The 21552-nt window shown below is 38.9% G+C and overlaps 2 protein-coding genes and 1 long non-coding RNA gene across 6 annotated transcripts in view; 1 reads left to right on the forward strand and 2 right to left on the reverse strand.

Annotated features, from left to right (window-relative positions):
• The window catches only part of LOC309693787, a 96279-nt gene extending 80145 nt beyond the window's left edge, over positions 1-16134 (reverse strand). The window contains exons 1-3 of one of the 2 annotated variants that reach the window (XR_014272703.1): positions 16053-16134; positions 15755-15911; positions 15011-15083 (exon numbers count right to left, since the gene is read on the reverse strand). This is a non-coding gene — a long non-coding RNA (uncharacterized lncRNA). Of the gene's footprint in view, positions 1-15010; positions 15084-15754 lie in introns of both variants that reach the window. The other variant, XR_014272704.1, reaches the window with a different exon arrangement.
• On the forward strand, positions 16108-17779 carry LOC309693783 (ATP synthase subunit g, mitochondrial-like). Its single transcript, XM_082513311.1, has 3 exons — positions 16108-16194; positions 16471-16631; positions 17581-17779. Exons 1-3 carry the CDS (start codon positions 16143-16145, stop codon positions 17677-17679), a joined length of 312 nt encoding a protein of 103 aa, XP_082369437.1. The 5' UTR covers positions 16108-16142; the 3' UTR covers positions 17680-17779.
• On the reverse strand, positions 17778-21466 carry ift22 (intraflagellar transport 22 homolog (Chlamydomonas)). Of its 3 annotated transcripts, none has more exons than XM_082513310.1 (5): positions 21334-21466; positions 18779-18874; positions 18533-18616; positions 18227-18429; positions 17778-18149 (listed from the first exon to the last, which is right to left on the reverse strand). In XM_082513310.1, the coding sequence occupies exons 2-5, from the start codon at positions 18826-18828 to the stop codon at positions 18001-18003; spliced, it is 486 nt and encodes a 161-aa protein (XP_082369436.1). In that variant the 5' UTR covers positions 18829-18874; positions 21334-21466; the 3' UTR covers positions 17778-18000. The 3 variants fall into 3 exon arrangements, with proteins under 3 accessions (XP_082369436.1, XP_082369435.1, XP_082369434.1); XM_082513309.1 differs by having other exon boundaries at positions 21140-21466; XM_082513308.1 differs by having other exon boundaries at positions 18792-18874; positions 21140-21463.
• Positions 21467-21552: the final 86 nt, after the last annotated feature.

The following is a 21552-nucleotide window of genomic DNA, read 5'->3' on the forward strand; positions in this document are numbered from 1 at the left end:
ACGTCAGCATGTTGACAGACACCTTATCTGGGATGTTTCAATCACAGAGAGACAAGCTTTAACGATTCACAAAGGCTACAATAACTAAAACGGGCCATTGTCATAGAAATGGAAATGACACGTTTCAAAATAAAATACTTTCATGGGTGAAACATCTCGTCTGGTGTGGCAAATGAGCAGATACTGTTTTATTTTGGAATTGACTATGTTTTATGGAAAAATTATTACTCTGTGTTCGTATGCCTGTATACGAGCTGTATGCCTGTCACTTTCATAGTGTGTTGTGTTCCTGCTGTTTGTTTCCAGTCTTTTCATAGTCGTGTAGCTAGCCCTAATCAAAGCCAAGTCCTTTTCTTCACTCTCGAGGGCTTGCTGTTCTCATCCTGCATACTCCAAACCTAACAGAAATCCAGTGTTTATCATTTGTAACATGCAATGTATGCCAGAAGCATACTGTGGCTATTCTGTAGGCTTGGGTGATTGCTGTATGTGAGAGCGTAGCAATATAATCAGCACAGTCCTGCTCAGCTCCAAACACACTCGCACACACTCCGTGACCCACCTGTGCGAGTTCCTACAATAACCCGGAGCCTATAGATTTAAAATGCAGATCTGTTTGTCCAGGTGCGTCAGTGAAAGAAAACTCTATTGACCCCCCCACACACCACGCAACACAAGCATAACATGTGGGTGTGCATGTGTTACCACTTAAAAGTGTGTCCCATAATGACATAGTGATGAAGGGGTAAATCTACTCTGCCGTGCTGATGTGTACTCAGATAGACACCTGCAGTCTGTGCCCTTTTTTCCTTTTTCTCTCTGGCCTCACCTGCAACCTTCTCTTCTCCACCATGACTTACATCTTTTTTTTTTTCTTTTTTTTTTTAATTGTACCGTCTCCCTCCTCAGCTTCTGTCTTCACAAACAGGATACTGAATGGTTGGTTTTGCTGGAGGGATTCCTGGCAGAGTGATTTGGTTGTGATGTAATGTAAATCACATTGCCAGGGATTTCCAACCAGCTACAGCTGAAACCCACGTCTCCAACGCCTGACGGCTGCTTGGCAACATCAACGTTAGCACAGCCCGCTGCTCTAAATACTTTGACGCATCCTCTCGGTTCGAAAAAAATGAATCAATCTTATGTTTTAAAGGTCCCATTTGCTAAGATGCTGTTAAACTGTGTAAAGTAATCCATACAAAAAATGTTCTAAACCAAATTTAGTGCTAAATTTGAGATAATCTCAGTGGATATTTGTGATTCGGCCTTTTTTTCAGTTTGTCATCGAAAAGAACAGTTTGCTACCTATTCTCCCAAAGTGTAGGTTGTGGTTAGGGTTAGCACAGTTAGCTAAGGTGAAAGCATGGTTAGTCTGGTTCATTTTAGAGGTAAAAACCAACATAAGAGCCCCTATAAAGCTTATTAAAGTGCAAGAGAAAAAAACGTTTTGTGGTCAATGGTATATATGGCCCAGGCTAACATTTGGCCCCTAACTAATTTAATTAATTATTGAACAATAAGTTTTTTATACTTTGCTGTTTTTCATGTGTTCATTTGTATGTGTCAGTTACAAAGTTATGAGAATTTGTCTTTGGACAAAGCAAGGCTAGCTGCTAAGCTAAACAGCTGCTTGCGAGAGCTTAGCATTCACTATCTAGATCTTAAAGTCATATTCAGAGCTCCAGAAATGTTAAACGTTTCCCTTAAAAAGTGATCCATGTGTATTCTTGCTCGGGCCCTGCATTACAAAATGTAGATGCAGTGTCCTCCAGACGGCTTCAGCATTAGTTTGGTGGAGGTGAAGGACTTAGCTCGCTCCGTGAACAGTTCAGTGAAGTCCTGTGTTCACAGTGGCTAAGTTCCGCTCCTCTCAAACCTTTCCGGCTCTTTGCTCCCTCTGCCGTAACAGATGTAAGATATCAACAAGTAATCAAGGGTTTGTTTGATTGGTTGTTTTTTTTTTTTTTAAAGATTATGTTCTGCTAGCATTATATGATGTATAATTCAATATATAATTGATTTTGGGCGTTTAACGTCCTGCTCTCACTGCTGAGAGTGCTTGAGGGTGCATGAGGCACATCCTGTATTGGTTGTGTAACTGACCTGCTGTAGCAGAGAGCACAGTGATTTCCTACCAAACCATTAACATGAAAATAACAAGCTTCTCTTTTACAGTTTGTCAGATGGAGCGACTCAAAGGGTTTCTGCAGTGCACTTCCCTTCTTCTCGTGCTGTCTACATTATACCATCTGTTATGGATGTTATGCAGCAGTCTTTTGTGCGCTCTCTGAGAGGACAAAGATAAGGCTTATGAAAAAAGAAAGATGGGTTAGACGTAGGCAGGAGGGAGGGACGGGTAAGTCTTACTCATACAGGAAGGAAGTACAGGAAATGTCCCATCGGGAAAACAAGCAGCGGCGTAATTGTGAACCCTGGGCTCATTTACTGTCTGGGTGGTCATGAAAGCAAGGTACTGATTTTGTGTGTATCTCTGTGTGTCCGTGCATGTGTGTATTCATGTTTCAAGTAAACACTTCTGTGAACTTGTATGTTGATTACACAGTGCTACTAACACTGTTCTTTGTTTAAATCTGGAGATTTGAGATGGTTTTTAAATGTTTCTCAGCGCCGAACACTGTAGAAGCATCACGGCACTCTCATAGGGGTTATCCTGTGTTTACAGCAGCTATCTCTATCGTTCTTGCTCACCCAATCGCCACACGGTTTAAAATAAGAGCTACGGGAATTCGAAAAATGTTGTTAATGTCGTTAAGAATAATAAAATATGTCTTCAATCCGACTCCGTTTTTATGTATTTTAATATGTTAATGTCTTTTAATGTACAGTGTACTTTTCAACAATAGATTTAGAAGCTTAACATCAGTGCTGGTCTCGGACAAGTCCAAATAAAATTGGTAGTGAAAATTGAATTTATAATGGGAAAAGCCATAATGTATTATTCACCCGTTTAAGTTTATATGTATCTTTAATGTTCAAGCTGTTAAATACTTAAATAATAAGCTTTTAAATACTTATATACCTTGGTAACATAATCTATGAGAATGCAATTTATCTGCAAAATAATAAAGCTTTAAAATAAAGGGTACCAAATATAGTGGAAAAAAACAAAAACAGAATAACATTGAAATACTTCAATTAAGTGCACGCATGTTAAACCTGTACTAGACTAAATGTACTCAGTACACTTGTACTGGTCCTATTCATCCTTTCATCCAATGATGTTGGGCTTTGTAAGATTAGTACTCTACTTCTGTGGCATTGGTGGGGGGCAGTCATGGCACCCTATGCCCTCTTGCAGACACACCACTGCCCCCCCCCGGATAATTTGGCACTTTCTGATCTTAGGCTGTATTAATATATATAACTGAAATGGTGGTAAAGACTAACCAAATCAAAGTCAAGTCAAATTCAGTTAAATGTACCATATGTACAGATCAGACACAGGAATTTGAAATTGCATTGCTCCCACAGCCCTCAGTGTACAGAAATCAAGAGGTGCAGAGCTAAAAATGTGGTGCACGGCAGCAGTTGTGACATCACTTTTGGCACGGTCTGTAGTTCAGTAGTTCAATTTACTCAGGACTGAGATTGTGAACCAAAAATCAAAAAACATTTCACTGAGCAATAAAAAATAGTCCCTAACTCTATGTCTTTTCCTTGCTATCTAAAGCTTACATGGAAATTTGTTTCTTATTAAAATCCTAAGCGTTCAATGAATTTTAATACTGTTTGTAGAACTAAATGTGGCTTCTACTGAGCCCTTTAAATGTCCTTTTTAGTGATGTAGGGGCACAAGTTTCAAATAATACGTGACAAGATATAACATAAGACATACACACGAGGAAATACTCTTCTGTAATTTTCAGGAGGTTTTGCTTTAAATCGACTTTTTAAAGCCTCTTTTTTTTTTTTTTATCTGTCTGTTTTTATGTTACCTTACCTGTATACCTGTTGTTTGCTTCCCCTTGTGGTGAAAGCAGGGTGGTGCGGGTGCCTGGGCTCAATCTCCTGTGCCTACTGAGCTGATAACAGTTAGATATTAACAAGCACTGGCTCAGTTCAGCAGGAACCGGAGTTAGGCCCTCTAGAAACATCGAATCATCGAGCTGCAGTCTGAACCATCTGTCTAATTACAACAGCACACGGCAGCAATCTACATGTTCAATTAGCGTTTCCTATATACTGTACTACATATGTAGCATTATAGCTGGCTTGCCTCCAACAGTAGTTGTGGGATTTTTTTTCTTTCCTCCTCTAAAGGTCCATTAGACTTTTCCCACAAATGCTCATCAAGGCCAATCTCCAAGAAAAAGCCAGAGTGCAATCATCTGTTAATGAGAGCAGAGGAAGCACAGACCCACACATCCTCTCTTAATTTAACTCTCGCAGTGTAAAGCTCGTGATGGAGGAAATCTGCTTCTGTTGGTTTGGTATTACTAAAACATCACAGGAGCAGAGTTTTTCCAGCTGTATTCAACACTTCTTAAGGTCCCAGGAAAATTCCTTTGGATGCGATTTAAGCCAAGCCGTGTATTTCAACAACTATTTGACTTGCCTTCAATTAGCTCCTTTTCGCTCATAAATCTGTGAAACAGACAGTTGCAAGTTGGCTACATTAGCAAAGAAGTCCTTAAAAATTACAACCTTCTCACAAAAAAAGTAAAAGAGTACTTTCTACTTATTTTATTAAACCTGTTAAATACAGCTAATGCGATAATAAAGATTAAACCCAGGTCAGGCTGTGGCAGAGCGTCTGGCAGAATAAGTAATACTGTTGTTACTTTTGATATAAGCACATTTTGCTGGTTTCAGGGAAATTTCCTAACTAGTTTATAAGTGATTACAGGAGGTTGCTGGTAGTGCTAGGTGAAACTGGTCACAAAGAGGTATACAGTGTTGCACCGAAAAACCTCCTCATGATGGCTCTGGTTGCTAGCAGATTGCCATGGTTACCTGTAGTTTGTATGGAAGACGCCAGCTTGCCTGCGCTCGCCAACTACTTGTGAAAAGGAAACAGAGAACATTCGCCTTCAAAGTAAATCCTTCATGCAAACGTTTGACAATTACTTGCTGACCAGTTGTGAAACCAGAAATGAAGGATTACTTTCAGATTAAGGGACCCAATATACCTGCCTTATCACTGTGTACCATTAATACCAGCAGTTTGGACACGAGTACCTGCTGCAGCATTCTCCTGAAGAAGGTCGTCACTCAGACGAAACCTCCACTTCAACGCTGCTGTAGAAGAGGTCAAAATGGGAGGCAAAGAGGTTTTTTCTTTTAGGGTTTTTTTTGAGAAAGTCAAATTTTTATATTGTTGCAACATTTCCCTCTGTATAATCTGTGAACCTCTGAGCCTCTGTATATCATTATTTCTCTGTATGTTCTGTATCAATAAAATGGTGGTAAAAAAACCAACACAATCATGCAGTCGTATTTTCAACCTATCTGCAGTGACAGCAGCATAATGCATCAGGCTACTAAAAGGGAGAAGTGCATGACTGGTTAAAACAACATCAAAGTGGCGGCTTGCATCAGTGGATGTTACATCATCTCATCGCTACAAACAAACAAAAATGTCAAGCATAATAGTCCCGTGCGATTCTACAAAAAGTTGCTCAACTTTACCAAACTACTGTAAATCAAAAATACAGCAACTTTACTGTAAATACAAATTACATGAAAATACTGGGAATTCCAGTTACAACAATTTATCTTATGTCACTAAATTTATGTCATTGCACTTACAAGTAAATTCAATTACAGCAGAATTTTTTTCTCCAAAAGAGGTTTTCAAAGTAAAGTTACTCTTATTGTAGATTACTGGCATCCAGGTGAGTGAGTTAATGCAGAATTTACAGCAACTTATCTTAAAATTAGTTTTTTCTGGTGTAACAATTGCTTTACTGTGAACTTGGCACTCTGAAAAGTGGTAAACACCAGAAAGGTGCTACTGTTTGACTGCTGCTGCCTCTCAGTGACAAAGTGCCGCTTCTCCAACAGTTTCTCCAGATTACTGATGACAGTAATGTGAATCCCGAGTTCACTGTCAGACTGCGTTTTCCAAAGTTTGTTCGTGCACTTGCAAAAACAAGAAATATATAATATATCATATATTTTGCTATCATGTCTACGTTCTTTAATTTCTTGCTGTAAACATGTATTTTCTTTCTCTAAACAAATAGTTAGAGAAATAACATGAAATAAAGCAGAACAGCGAAGTAGCTTTGAAAAAAAACCCAAAGCACTGGTTGTTTGATTTATTATTTATAAATCAATCACCGTGTGTGCAGCGATGGTGAGCAAAACTCGGCTAGAGATAGCTTCCCTTCCCTTAAATCCTGTACTTTGTTGTTTTTCTTAGAACAAGATATTTTACCATTATGCTGGGGCCTAAAAGGATATTTTGAAGTGCTGACGTTTCTGGTGTTGTACCTTAAGTACAAAGTTACACAGAGGAGGTGATATGAGGGATTTTTAGCTTCTCATCGTCATTCTTTTCCACTGTCTGGATTCTGCAGCCATGAGTCAGGTACCTGTTTCTGTTTGACATCTGGCCTGTTGTATCTGCACACAAGAGCCCACATTAACACAGGCACTTTTATACACAACCTTATCCACACAAACTCTTACATAATGTTTAATTTTACACAGGTGTACACACTCCCATAGGCTCAAACCGCTAAAAGAAGAACATTCACACTAGTCATGTACACATCAGGCCTAATTTTTGCAGCGTCACAAAACTAATGCACCATCAGTGTGCCCTCCTGTATTTCTTCTATGTTAAAGAAAACACAGCTGTAACGTTATACTGAAGATTGCGTGACAATGGATCATCTTCCCTATCTGGGAGAAACCACAGCAACAGCTGTGTGCGTGTGTAAATGTGCGTTTATGTTCTGTACCGTCTGCGTTCAATATGAATCATGAATCATCTGAAAGTGTGTGTCACGCTTGTTTGTGACAGCCCCAAACCCCAAACCCAGAACGAGGGCTCACATTTCAGTAATTAAAATCGTCTCATACACCATCAGGCTGGACACTTTAATCCTGCCTTTCAAAAGCTATTTCACATGTGAGGCCACAAATAGAAAGGAAACATATAACATGCTGTTTGTAGATTTAACAAATTGGAATCCGGAGAAAGTTTGGGAGACACGGGCTATCCTGAAGCAGTCTTTCCATTTAGATCGAAATCGTTAACTAAATCATCTGTCACAAGACGGAGGCCTTCAGTTTATTGTGTGAGAATGGAGAAACTTAAAATAGATCCTTTGAAATTAATCAGATTTAAGAAAAAAGCAGTTCTGTGTGTTTTGCACATTTTTTAAATACTTTATCTTGTGAGTCAGACAAGAAGAGAAATGAGGAAAATAAAATGTTGGCTGAGGAAATTTAAGGTTCCTTAACTGGCTCCAGTGTGAAATGTAGACTTTACAGAGACAGAATCTCTGACCTGTGTTTGTGTATGTGAAGTTTCGCTTTCTCGCTCTGTTAGCTGAAATCTGCTTTGACCTGTGGATGTTTACTTGTTAGAGTCTGCATCTTTGAATTAAAGTTCATGTTTAGCTTCTATCGTCAAAACAGTGTGTGCACGTAACTGCTATACAAGCAGATTTAAGCTCTACTGACATTACTGCGGTGGCGGCGTGGAACGAAAATGGTTTATACTGACAGGGGAAGAAAAGATGTTTACTCCAACAGATAAAGGTTGTCAGTGTGAATGTTGAAATTGTTCCATCTCAGCACACATCTGAAGCTGGTTATGATACAGGCTGTGAGACAAAATCAACTTTAACATACCACTCTGTCCAACTTCCACAGTATAGATGTGAAAGTCTTGTGTGAAGCTGGAAACTGAACATACAATTACTTGGTGGTAGAATTACGGATCAGCCATATGATTAAAACCACTGACTGGTGTCATGAAGAACACTGAGTATTTCATTACAATGCAGCGTCTTGCAGGGAGATCTAGGATCCTGGCATCATCTAAATGCTACTCTGACATAGAAAGACGCAATCTTGCAGACTCCTATGGCAATGGCTCTCTCCACTGCAGTGCAAGAACAGATCGGCTACATTAATTCCAAATTCCCCAACTTTCATCATCTGGTGCTGATGCTCCTGGAAAATCCTGATCCAGCAAGACACTCCCAAAAGTCAAGTCCCTATGCTCATCGGTCAGAGCTGCTTTGGCAACACAACAGAGGATCTGTACAACATTAGCCAGCCATTTTATGTACTTATGCTTATTTCATTTTTAATTTAGTAAATGTACTTATTTATTATATAATGATATAATAAAAAGGAAAAAGGAAACATGCAAAAAGTAGAATTTCAACCAGGAAATCCATCAGGATAGAAGTAGGAAAGCTGGTAACTACTGTAACCATTTGTACTCTCTACACAGAAGCTTTCACTCCATTGATCTACGTTTTGAGCAAAGTGGTCAAAAGATGAATCAAAAGAAAACGTCTCTTTGAGTTGCTGGAACACAGACTCATTCAAATTACCGTCAATCTTGTTGGAGTTCTGCAGATTGGAGAAACTTTTGTTTTATTGTGTTTTGATAACAATATTATATTATTGGTATTATTAGTATTATATTACAATACTTAAAGCTTCTTTTATCAGCTGTTCTCTTTAGAGGTCGCCTTCAGCATGTCTTTCACTACATCTCTGAACCTCCTCTGTGGTCTTCCTCTTTTCCTCCTACCTGGCATCCCCATCTTCAAAATCCTTTCGCCAGTATATCCACTCGCCCTCTTTTGTACATGCCCAAACCATCTCAGTCTTGTGTCTTTAACTTTGTCTCCAAACTGCTCAAGCTGAGTCACAGCGGTTCACGCTACCATCTTTCCTGAGACTGAAGGATGAGACTAAGTTCACAAAATAGAAAAACCTTTTTTAAAGCCAAAAAGTCACCCGTGACACAATTATTCCGACCCACATGAAGATTTACACTGCATACAGTCATGATGCAAACCTCACCCTGTATCTAACCTTAATATCTACAACCCACTTAGATATTCTTAGAGAAACCTTGGAGGATGTTACTCTTCGTATATTTGTAGATTTTTTACCAAAAGCTTTATTGTGACGATGAATTGGTAGATTTAACAGTTGGAGGTTGGATGGGTGAATTAATAGATGGTTGGATGGATGATTTTTTTCTACGCATTCAAATAAGAAGAAAGAAATTACAATTAAGGAACAAAGCAAACCACAGTGCCGTCATGCTACTGAAAGTTTCAGTACATTAGGATAAAATCAGCTTACCTCACTAATACATCCACCATCTTAGCATTTCCATTTCTTTAAAATTAACAATACAGAGATTTTGTGTAACACAGCCATACATTAAAGTGAGGAAATCTCTTAATCAGTTATAAGGTTAAGCAGAGTGTTTTGTTCTCAGTCTGGTTGTAAGGAGGTTAAAGGCCTACCAGGCCAAAAGGGTGGTGTTATTTAGACTCCTTGGTGTGTCCAACAGATTGACAGGGAACATGATAAGATGTATGCCGGTGTAGTTAAGTGAGGAGGAGTTTAAAACTTGGGATTTTAACAAATATAGTCATTGTTTACAAAGTGGTCAGAAAGTTGAACCATTATGTTCACAGAACATGGACTTGGTGACGAGTCAACCGCAACACAGAGTTCGAAAGCACACCTCCTGCACTCTCATCCAAACACAGCTATCCCACAGCGCTGTGTGTTGAGCTCAAAGCTCCGCATACTGTTTACCTATGACAGTTTCCCCATCTGCACCTTGAGCTCCACAGCTAAGTTCAATCATTGTCCTCATTTCTAATGACGGTGAAAATACCTACAAGCTGAAAGTGGATTATCTGATGGAGTCATTGTTATTGACTTCAGGGAGTTTACTATTAGGAACATCCCCATAGTCAATCAAGACGCCCTGCCTGAGTTTGAATCCAGCACCCTCTTGCTATGAGCCAGCATTGCTAAAAACTGAGCCCGTCATGCTTTACCCTCGACAGCAGGCCTGGTCGCCACCACAAAGAGAAATATGTACTGCGAAACTATCACAGGCAAAATACCCAACGTGAGAAATTATATTTCACCAGCATCAATCAGCAGCATGAAAACACATTATTGCAGTAGTCAAAAGTAAAAAGAAAAAAAAATCACCATTAATAGCAGCGCACATACTGCACAGTTGACAACATAAATAAGCAAGCAGACAGACGCCACGACATCATGCTTAAGCATATATGGAGAGCCATAAAAGAGAAACAGATACTCATAATTCATAGCTTACTGGCATGGGACCACAGAGGGAGTGACTGAACCAGAGTCACGGTATCAATTCCCAAATGCCGTGTTTGCACAAAACGCACTTATTTTGTGATCTGAAGCAGTTATTACCAAAGAATAAGTCTTTTTTTTTTTTAAAGAGGGTGAAAGCATCTACAAGCAACTGCATATTTCGGGGCCCACAGTTTCTATGACCTAGTATTAGTAGCAGAGAAGGCAGCACAAACCCAAGCACTACATGTGTCACATTGAAACAATTACAAATAAAAAAATAGATCTACCTTAATTTAATCTTGCTGATCTTCTCTTCAAGCTCATCTCTTTGAGCTTGCCTGCAATGCTTCCAGCTCTGCTGCTACTTGTAGATCACTACCAGGAAGTCCTGTCCCTACATCTGTGTTCTGTAATGCATCTCGGTTCTTCCCCTCTGTTTTAAAACAATCTCTCTTTAATTTAAATTTTAGAATAATGTATAATGTATAATGTTTGCAAGTAGCCGAATCTTAAAAGTTGTGACACATGCATGTTGCCTCACCTTCAGATCTGGATAAGAAAGACTGGAAGTTTGGTCTCTCGGGTCTCATCATCAGTGATTTATTTTATTTTATTATTTTCTCATGCGAGGACATTCATGTTTTTTGCATTTTATTGTAATGCTGACAGATTAATATAAAATAATTTCATCATAGGGTGCATTTGATTTACAATGTTGGCCCAAGACTAGAAAGAGAAAGTGTTTCCAAACTCTTCAAATATGGTGACAGAAGAGTGTGCATGTGCTATGTAATTTATTATGTGCACACAATCAGTGACCAGCAGTGTTCCACTGTGTGTTTGAGATCATTGTCATGATGAAATATTAAGCTATCTACATGGTGTTGCATGGAGGATCAACATCTGATGGCACATTTCTTGTTCATAACTGTTTGAGGACACACTGCACACTATACCAAAATATACAAGTTATCAGCTCGTATATCTTTCAGGAAGAATCTTGTTGACACAAACATACGGTTTTAATTTGAGATGCCTCTCAAATTGTGTTATTTTCATTTTTTGTCAATTTCAACAATAGAAATGGGAACTCTCTTTTTTTTCGCAACAGACTGCTCGCAACAAAGTGCCTAAATACAAAAATTTAAATTGGTTCTTTATTAAGTTGTGTGTTATGTGTAGACACAACATTGCTCCACCTCTTGAGTTAGGCAGTTTTTATGCTTGAGTGATTGATAGAAAAAGCAGCCAGTGTCCAAATAAAAAGAAAGACCCCCAGAAAGCTTGGAGAACTATTGCTCTAGACCACTTTTTAAAATGACAACAAAGTCTGGTTCCTTGGAAGCAACATATAAAGAAATGAGGGGCGGCTCATGACTGCCGCACAGAGGTATAGTTTATATTTACAAAGCTGTATTTTCTTGATCAAAACTCTCAGAAGATCCAAATAGTCTGTTGATGCATTTCTTATTTTCTTGTCTCCCTCCTGTCTTTATTTAAAAGCACAATTCTTGATGCAAGAGAGCCAAAACACATAAAGCTACCATCTGTTTACTTGTTACACTGCACGAATGCTTTGCTGCAAGGATATGAATACATCTCCCAAACAATGTGTTTCATTATTAAAGCGAGCTTGCAAGTTAAGAACTGTGAAGCTTATTTGCCACCTTTAAGCAAGTCTCCTCCACATAACAAACCGCCGTCCCCCACTGATCCATCAGCCTATTTTTCAGACTCATTTGCAGTCTCATCTGTCTCCTTACTGTCTTACCAGAATCTCTGTCCCTCTGATGGGGTGTGGGTGGGATTAAATATATAATTACAACTGTCTTCACCAAACCATCACATCACCTGGAACTCTTCAGCATGAAAGAGGAATGACTTAACTGTGAGGTCCTTGTGCACAGCTGAGCTTCCCAGAGACTGAGAAAAAAAAAAGATCAATCTGTGAATCAAGACCTATGTGGAGAGGTTCATAACTCTCAATACCTCTGTGGTTTGGTATAATGATCACAGTACTGCTGTTAATGCGCTCCACTATCCAAGCCGAGTGAGGTGCAGGGAGTTGTGCTATAATTGGTCCCTTTACGCTACTAGACTCCAGCAAGAGTTCACAATGTCACAGTGTTGTTACAGAACACAGTTCATTTGCTGACATTAGCATGGGCGATCTGCTGTTTGCTGATGTTTTTTATCACCTATCTGTTTCAGCTGGTGGCTCTCAGGTAAAAGACGATTAGCTGCATAAAGGGGAATAAATTGTGTTCAGGATCTCGTTGAATTTTGTGATCATTAGGAGCACCAACAGATTATATGCCACCAGGTTCATAAAGCAAACTTGGTGGTAAACATGTAGATCACAAATATACTTTAAGTTTCTGATCACCGGATATATTTAAGTCTAAAATTCCCCATATCATCGTTAGATATTTGACTTTTGATCTTGCTAGTTTTGTGTGTTCTGATTAGTGCACAGAGGGCTTATCAGGGGATTTTTCTTGAAAACAGCTACGTGCATTGGCTGAAACAACACTGTGAGAGAGAACAAAAAAATAAATAAATAAAAATGCAAATCAATTAGAGCCATTTCAACATAAAAACGGTGGGTATAGCAGCTCTCAGGCTTGTGGTGGAAACCAGACTCAAACTGATTCATTCATATTCTTTCACTGATGGACCAACTCTGGGAATTATATTATAACAGATGTGCCAAGCACAGTTCGTCTAACACCTGATACGATTGTTCCAACTATCACCTTCATCTGACTTTTTTCGCTTTTCCTCATTTTCAGTTTTTATTGCTTTATCCATTTTGTAAATATACACACACAATAATCTTCTTTTGGAGCTTGAGCACAGATTGTCACAGATAAAATCTGCAAGTTGGGAGGAAAGCAAAATCTAATTAGAATTCATCTGACATCAAATTTTCTGCAAGTTGTGAACTGCACTGTTTCTGATGGATTATCAACAGCGGAAACTCTAAAGAGGACCAGACGGCGAGAGGAAATGCTAACAGGTAGCAAAGAAGGGGAGAAAAAGAATGATTAGGATAAAGATGCTAATTTTAAGGACTAAAAAAAATGTAGCTGCATATGGGATTAAAACAAATGACTTCATCACCTCAGTGCTGGCAATCAGCAGCACACTTCCCTGCAGACCAGCACACAGAACTGGATGAGGTCCCTATCTGTCTTCGTAGCCTGCAGGGCTACGACTGATTACTGCCCGCACTGCTGATCTATCTCCAAATGCGCATTCGTGCCAACAGCCAAAACAAAGGAAGTGATGTCATTCGTTTTAATCTCAACTACATGTATGGGCCATTTTATACCATGAAAGGCAAGATTTACGTCGTCACTGCAGCTTCTGTACACATCTGCCTTTGTCTTTCTGTCTGTCACCATCTATTTCTATGACTCACAGCAAGTATCCTTCTGGATCACTGTGTAGAACACCTCACTCTTCTATGCTCTTAGTCATATCCGGAGCACATGTCCCCTCCTTACATTATTTATTTATTCACTTTATTCGTTTAGTTTTTTGGTCTTTTACTAATGCTGATATTCTCAATGAGGAAAGTTCATACATTTGATTTCTTGCAAAGAGTTACGTTAGAAAATTAAAGCTTCTGCCTTTACTAAGATGCCAGGAAGTAAGCGTAATGAGTGGAAACAGGGAGAAAGAGCCAAGCTGTGTGAAGGTTGGAGTGTATAAATAAATAAAAACACAAATGATCCCTTATTTCCCTCCCTTTATTTTAAATTATTTATTTTTTATCAACCAGAGGCATCCTATGCTGTCATTGAGAGGGAACTGGTTCTAAATCAGAATAAAGAGGGTGTTCTCAGTCAGCAACTATAGACCAAGCTTTACTTAAGAAGGCATTTCTCTCATCTAAATCTTGAAGGTCATCAACGAAACATTTTTAAAAAATATCTTACTCAGGAAGCAGTTTGAGTTGTGCATTAAAGTAAATTACACTTTTTCCACAGTTTCCCATTATACCCAAAGTTACTCTAAAATAGCCTCAGAGTTCAATGTTTTTCCACGCCATTGCATGCCTGTTTGCAACCTTCCTTTGCTTGTTCATAAATATATTGAGGAGCTGTCAGACTTACAGTGAATGTAATCTAAAGTGTTAACGTGAAATGGAAAATTCTTTCTGCTTTCTGAAACCTGTTTTACTTCGATTATATTTCCCTGTAATCTGAGATGACAAGTTTGGTGTTTTGCATTAGTAGTTTTAGCTACTTTCAAAATAAAACACTGGGGGTTGTAACTGTGTTTGGCTGGGAAACACAAGTTTGTAGGGGATGGGCCCACCATTATTTGAGAACCATTTGACAACATCAAAATATAAGAACATACGTGCAAAAGACTTTAACAAGGTGTGCTTTTCTCCCTAAAGCCTTTCAGGGGTTATAAGATATTAGAGAGCACCCTCTAGTGATTTGCTGTTTAAAAATCTAGTTGAAGTTCCTGCCAAATTGACCGCATGTATATCCACTTTTTGAATTGCAGAAAATGGGATGAGAAACCTGCAGAAAGTCATCACTGAACTTTTCAATTAGCTTTACGGCCATCTCAAATGTGAGAAATTCTTCCAGCTCTACAAATCATTTATGTTCTTGCGTGTGAACGCATGCAGTGATTTGGCTAAAGCTATAACAGTGAATTAAACAAATAGTACCGGGTGTTGGGCGTTTACCTGGGAAATGCAGCTCTGGCCTCCTTTCTTGTTTGTACTTTGGTGCAGCTCCAGTTGTTTTGTTTAATGTGGCCTGTCGGGTGAGTCAGAGGATAGTGAGTAATGATTCAGTCATGCCTGTAATACTAAAAAAAAGAAAAAGAAATTTACACCCACACGCACGGACTACTGTACAAGGTACAAGTTTTGTCTTTTTCATAGTGGGATAAAACCTTTCAGTTATTTGATGTAAAAATAATTTTAAAAAAGGTAAGCACATTTTTTATCTCTATACCACCTTTCAAGATAAACATCACAAAGTGCTTCAAAAGAAAATACCAGAGTATAAAAAAAGAGTTAACCAAATGCAAGCGTAAAAGGCTTTTAGCAGTTTTTTAAGACAATAAGAATTGAATAAGAATTTGGTGAATTACAAAACTAAATCAAACCAAACATAGAGGAACTGTCCATGATTTTATGCTTTGTCAGTTTGGTTAAAAAAAATAAAAAAATCAGCAGCACAACCTGACGACCTTGCCAATTAGGAGAGTTTCTGAGGTCAACTGCCCTCACAAAGTCTTGTGCTTGTATTGTAATACCTGTTTGGACTTTCCTAAATATTTCCCCTCATAATGTGCTCCAAACAATAGCCTGACAATTAAAAGGGAAAAAACCCAAGAAACATGCTCCCTGGAACTAATAAAAATGGCAGGCTGCTTAAACTAAAAATATAAGTAAAAACTAACTTCAAACAAGGAAACTCACCCTGGAAAACCTGAAACTAAGCTGAATTGAAGTCAAATCCTCAGGTTACCGACTGGAAACTTAGAGTTGTTACTGAGTCACTTCAAAATCTGAGCTCCCCAAAATTTACCCCAAATTTTGATTTATAGGGGCCGTTTTTTCTTTCTTTTTCCAACTTCTGAGAAAATAAGATATATTTTTGCGTTATTAAGTCAAGTTTTTTTTTTCAGATATTAACCGAAATTTTTCACTTATGGATGGCAAAATATATATATTTTTGTTAGTGGCTGAAACAAGCTTCCACAAATATTTAACTAACTTGCCAACGTGCACATCTCATTTTATTTTGAAAATCGACGACCCGGAAGATTGCTTTCTTCTTCTGGTGACCTCCTGGGAAGTCCTCATCATGGCGCAGGCAGTTAAGAAAGTTGTGAATAAAGTTCCCGCATTAGTCGGCGGTAAGTCTTCTCACGCTTCTTTTTATACTAGAACAAAAAGTGAGGTACTTACCATGAATCGTGTAGCAGGGGCAATGTCGCGTTGCTTACAGTTTGTAGCAGTTGCACTGTGACCTCTGGCGTCAAAACATCAAACCCTGCAGCAAATCTTTATAAGTTTGTGAATTTGTATTTGTACTTTATAAAGTGTTTCATGAGAGGCGAAATAACCGTGTTGCGTTTGGCTTTGCTGGCTTTACTGCTCCTTGGCTGACGTGGTCTGTGTGTGACTTTCAGCCGCTCTTACATACTCCAAACCCCGGTTAGCGACCTTCTGGCACTACGCCCGAGTGGAGCTGGTCCCACCGAGCCCAGCTGAGATCCCCAAAGCCATAGAAGCTGTAAAAGGTCTGATCAGGAGCTATCAGACGGGACGCCTGGGACAAACTACAGTGAAAGTAAGTTTGAACTGAGTCGATTAACCTCTGTTGACCTTTTAGATTAACTTGGCTGCACAGAAAGTAGACCTTGAAGGAATGGCCAGCCTGTAATTTGTAATGAACAAATAGTTTGACAGATGTGTGCTTCCATGTTGCTGTGGGAGTTCAGGGCCCTGAGTGATTCGATTTTATATTGGGCACCAGAAAGTACCTATTTTGAATATTTACCAGTAGGTTGTGAATTTTGCTTGAGGGTCATTCCAGATGAGTTCATCAAACACCTCGCACCTATTTTAGGGACTTTAAGCATCCTTCTATGCTAACTTTAGCTACACTTGTGAGAGTCCATATTCATATAGCCATGGCACGAGATATTGCCGTAACATTTGAGGGCAATTTAAGTAGTTTATGTAATTGGGAAAAACAATATATTAGGTTTTTAAAAACCCTACCTTCATCTATTATTCTTTTAAAATAAAATGTAATATCTCACTGTAGGGACCTGAAATCCCCATTAACTTTGCCCTTTTCATGCAAATCTGTGATGGTGAGGTGGGACTTTTTTTTTTTTTTTTAAATTTCATGGCCCAACATTGACCCTTGATACATTGGTCACTCAGTGGATATTGTGCTTTTGAGTTGGAAAACTTAAAACACTAACTGACTAACATCTTTATTAAAGCACATGTGATAGTTATTACTATCCTTTACAAAGTCTGTTTCACTGTCTCAACGTAAACATTGTGGGTCTCTCACAAACACAAACCTTTACAGAACGTGTTAAAGTAAAAATAGGTAAACACACCATCACAAGTGCAGTAACACCAGCTGAATAAAATGTCAACAATTACTTACAAACCCTCTTTGTGTTACATTATCAGGCCTCGTGCAGGGACTGTTACTGAGTGTGTTATTCTAGAAACATTTAAGGAGTTTTCTTGAGTGACAACTTGTTGTTTCCTTGCAGGATGCCATAAGGAATGGACTGGTGACCACTGAGGTGCTGATGTGGTTCTACATCGGAGAGTGCATTGGCAAAGGAGGCATTGTTGGATATGATGTCTGAAAAATGAACTTTTCTTCCTCCTCTTGCTTTTCCAGTCATTACATTCTCAACAGCCTGCACCAAATTCTTCCAAATAAACAGATGTTTGTATACAGGAGTAGATTTTGTGTCTCGAGTATTAATTTCAAGAGAGAACTGGGTCATATTTTATTCATAAAAGATTTACAAAATGCAAGAAACCAACGCTGAATATGTTCTACACCTATTGTAGAGAATATTAAAGTTTGCATACATGTATAATTTAGAGTGAAAATGTGGTAGTACTGCAGATGGCAACAAAACACATCTTAATTCAGGCCGCATATTTTATAGATGCTACTGCTACGTAATGATGGACATCTCCTCTCGCTCTCGACTCTCCGACATCGCGTTCACGACGTTTCCCAGGTATCTGCAGAAAGCTTGCCTTACATCCTCTGGCTCTTCTTCTAGGTTGGAGTGAATGAGCAGCAGTCTGCTTAGATGTGACGCTGCACAAGAAAATGTGACTGCATTAGCCCAGAGATAATGATTCTCATGACTCTCAGAGGACTGCAGCACAAGTTACCTAAAGGCAGCCGTCTGTCTTCCACTCCACTGCCAGGCTTGTGGTGAGCTATGAGCAGACACTGGCTGTCCTGCAGATCTTGAGAGGAGATGAACATCGAATGCCACGTCTCTATTTCTTTGAGGTGACTTGGAACATCAGGGTTAAAAATGATCACCACACCGCTGGAGTCCTTCATGATTGCAGGCCAGCATGACTCAAATCTGTATGAAAATACATTTTACTACCATCATATTACATCGTAAGTAACAACACTTCTCTTAATTGTCACATAAAGGTAAGGATAACATCTATGCCTCCACTTACTTGAAATCCCCTGAACAGTCCCAAAGTTCAACCTCACACGACTTGTCACTGCTGCCCTCAGGCTGTGATTCAAATTCCAGTATCCTTGAAACAACAGAAAGTAGCTACACTTTGTATTTTTACACACAAAGACTGATATCTGTCAAGGAAGGCTATGATATTGGTTCAATCTTGTCATTGCGATGACTGATTTTTACACTAAAGTGACACTCGGAGTGGCTTAATGTTGAAAGCAGTAAAGCTCACATAGGATTTGTACCTGACTCCTTGAGTAGGTCTGTATTCACCGCCCACATTTTCTGTTGTGTCTGAGAGAAAATTTGCAAGAACGGTTTTCCCACTCTGAAAAACAGAAAAGCAGGTGGCTTTAAGTACGATGGCAAAATAGTAGCACATTACCCAGCCTGACAGACGGGAATTGTTACCTCCGGCAAGGAAGTCGTGTTTTTGGTAGCATTTGCATGCATGACATTCTTTCTGTCTGTAAGCACGATAGTTTGAAAAGTTTTGAATGAATTCTGGTAAAACTTTGTAGGGGTGTAGAGTGGGGCCATGTTTACAAGCTATTAAAATTTGACTTGTATCCAACAGGTCTTTGGGGTCAACTTAATGATTTACTGGTTGAAAATTGACAAAAAAGTGTTAGAACTTAGAAACAGTGATTCTTGTAAGTATTCTGTGCATTTTCAACATATAGAATGTACCATACAAAGATCTGAAATGTCACGTTTGACCTCTGACCACAATATCACACTTTGGATGCACACTAGTTTGCATCCAAATATCATGTCACATTTCATATCTGCCTTTCTTTCACCTTGACCCAAAAATGCATTATATCTTTAAAATAAGTACAGTCAAGAGAAAGAGAATGAGCTGCAAGCTCAAGTTATTCATGAGTGAACTGCCTTGTGGAGGTTTGCACTCTCATGTTTTTAAGTAAATATTAACTTTAAAGTTAACTACCAGTATTACATAAAAAAGTAAAAAGTGGAATATGTCCCTTCTTCTCCTTTCACCTGCTCCCTTTAGGGGTTGCCGCATCAGCCACCTCAGCCCTTTTTGTGTCCTCCTTCACCACATCCATGAACCTCTTCAGTGGTCTTCCTTATTTTCTCATGCCTTGTAGCTTCATTATTAGCATCCTCTGTGCATGTCCAAAACATATCATCCTTGCCTCACCAACTTAGTCTCTAAACTCAACCTGTCCTCATGCATGTCTTCCATCACCCTCACCCTACTCCTGACTTCCTCATCCAGTACCAACCTCCATCATTTCCTTGGTGGCACAAAATAAGCATTCTTGTATGTATGAGCACATTAAAACCAATACACACCCCTCAATTAATATAAACAAGTACAGTAAGTTTTGATATTTATTTATTTTTTAATATTGTGCAAAAGTCTTGAGCTACTTTTTGTCGTTCTTCCAAGGAGCCAGAATTTTTTAAAACTGGTCTCGAGCAATAGTTCTCCAGGCTTTCTGAAGCTCTTTCAAAGTTTTGTCTGCCTTTTCACCTTTTAACTCAAGGGATAAACCAGTGTTGTGTCTACACAGAACAGACAACTCAGCAACAAACCTGTCTTAAATTGTATCTCTAGGCACTTTGTTATTAGTAGCCTGTTACAAACATATAATTTTGGTCCCATGGTTCTGGTTGAACCCCTGTTACAGACTGGCAGGGTGTACCCGGCCCTGTAGCAGTTGGGATAGGTTCCAGACCCCTCCGTGACCTTGATAAGGGTAAGTGGAAGAGAATGGATGGATGGATGGATGCACTGTGGTCACGCCAGCATCGAATCCATCCAAGTTACATGGTTTATTAAAATAATCAAATTACAGCACTTATATTTATGTTAGACTACTTTTAATTAACTGCTTTAGCCCACTTACAAGGAAATTTAAAAAAAAATCTTGTTCATGACCTGTGTAGTATGTTAACACTATTGGAAGTCCCAAACATATTGCCCATGCAGCAAATGCACACACAAATAGTACAACTGAAAAGCACGCATTTTGAACACAACCAGCCATTTATTGGGCTCCCCAGAGCCCAGTTCTCAACAGAACAGAAAAAAGTCGGCCACCATCTAAAGGATGGTTTTGAATGTCCTTCAAAAACCGTAGAGAAATATTCCTGAGGGTACTTAAAGAAATTACACGAAAGCGTGTCTCAAAGAGTTCCGACTTTCGTTGAAAGTTGATCGTACCAAATATCGACTTCCAAACTTGTTATAATGTTACAAACTCAGTTTTTAATTTAATATACTGTGTTTCAATCTATGTTTGCACATTTTTCAATAAATCTCTGCACCCATTTACCTATCAAAATATAAACAAAAACATGAGGGGTGGCTCGAGACTTTTGCATAGTACTTATCACTCCTTTTCCCTTCGTTACGACTGAATTTATACATTACTTTGTTGAGCAGTGACAAATAAACTCGGAGCGTAAATGTAACGGTGAAGGGTATGAATACTTAAGTCCAGTGCTTTCTCTGGTAATATTAGCCAAGGCAAATTTCACTGTTGACGCTTTTCGCTACCTGCTGGAATCTGAAAGGTAAAATAGCAACCGGTGTACAGTCAAATGAGAATTTACTCACCTCATTGGGACCAACAAAGAGTATTTTAGCTTTGAACATTTCCACTCAACTGACGCTGGTTAGCATTAGCTTTTCAGCTAACTTATCTTTACAAAATTCCGGGATAGCGAAGCAGTATCGCAACAGCAAGGTAAATGTAAATCAGCCAAACTTAGCTGCGTACATATCTAAACCACGTCATACTATATTTTTACCTTTACTTAATAATATATATCTCTTTAAATGATCTTCGATGCTTCCCGAGGATGGCGTACTAGCAATCGCGACAGTAAACTTCTTTTCCGTTTCTATGGTTTCAACCAGGCTCTCTGCTTTCTCTTGTTCATTGGCTGTTTACGGGTCTAATCAAATTTGGCCCCGCCCATTCAACCCTTAGGGAACGAATCAACAAAAAGATAGTCAGTTGACGTCGT

This window comes from Aulonocara stuartgranti (assembly GCF_965226115.1).
Source record: "Aulonocara stuartgranti genome assembly, chromosome: 18".
NCBI lineage: Eukaryota > Metazoa > Chordata > Actinopteri > Cichliformes > Cichlidae > Aulonocara > Aulonocara stuartgranti.

Excerpts from the sequence above, each read along its gene's own strand:
- LOC309693783 (XM_082513311.1), top strand. The coding sequence starts at position 16,143 with ATGGCGCAGGCAGTTAAGAAAGTTGTGAATAAAGTTCCCGCATTAGTC. Across the intron at positions 16,195-16,470 it reads AGTTCCCGCATTAGTCGGCG|CCGCTCTTACATACTCCAAA; the intron begins GTAAGTCTTCTC and ends TGTGACTTTCAG. Across the intron at positions 16,632-17,580 it reads TGGGACAAACTACAGTGAAA|GATGCCATAAGGAATGGACT; the intron begins GTAAGTTTGAAC and ends GTTTCCTTGCAG.
- ift22 (XM_082513308.1), bottom strand. The coding sequence starts at position 21,178 with ATGTTCAAAGCTAAAATACTCTTTGTTGGTCCCAATGAG. Across the intron at positions 18,617-18,791 it reads AGACCTACTCAAGGAGTCAG|GATACTGGAATTTGAATCAC; the intron begins GTACAAATCCTA and ends TGTTGTTTCAAG. Across the intron at positions 18,430-18,532 it reads GACTGTTCAGGGGATTTCAA|ATTTGAGTCATGCTGGCCTG; the intron begins GTAAGTGGAGGC and ends ATTTTCATACAG.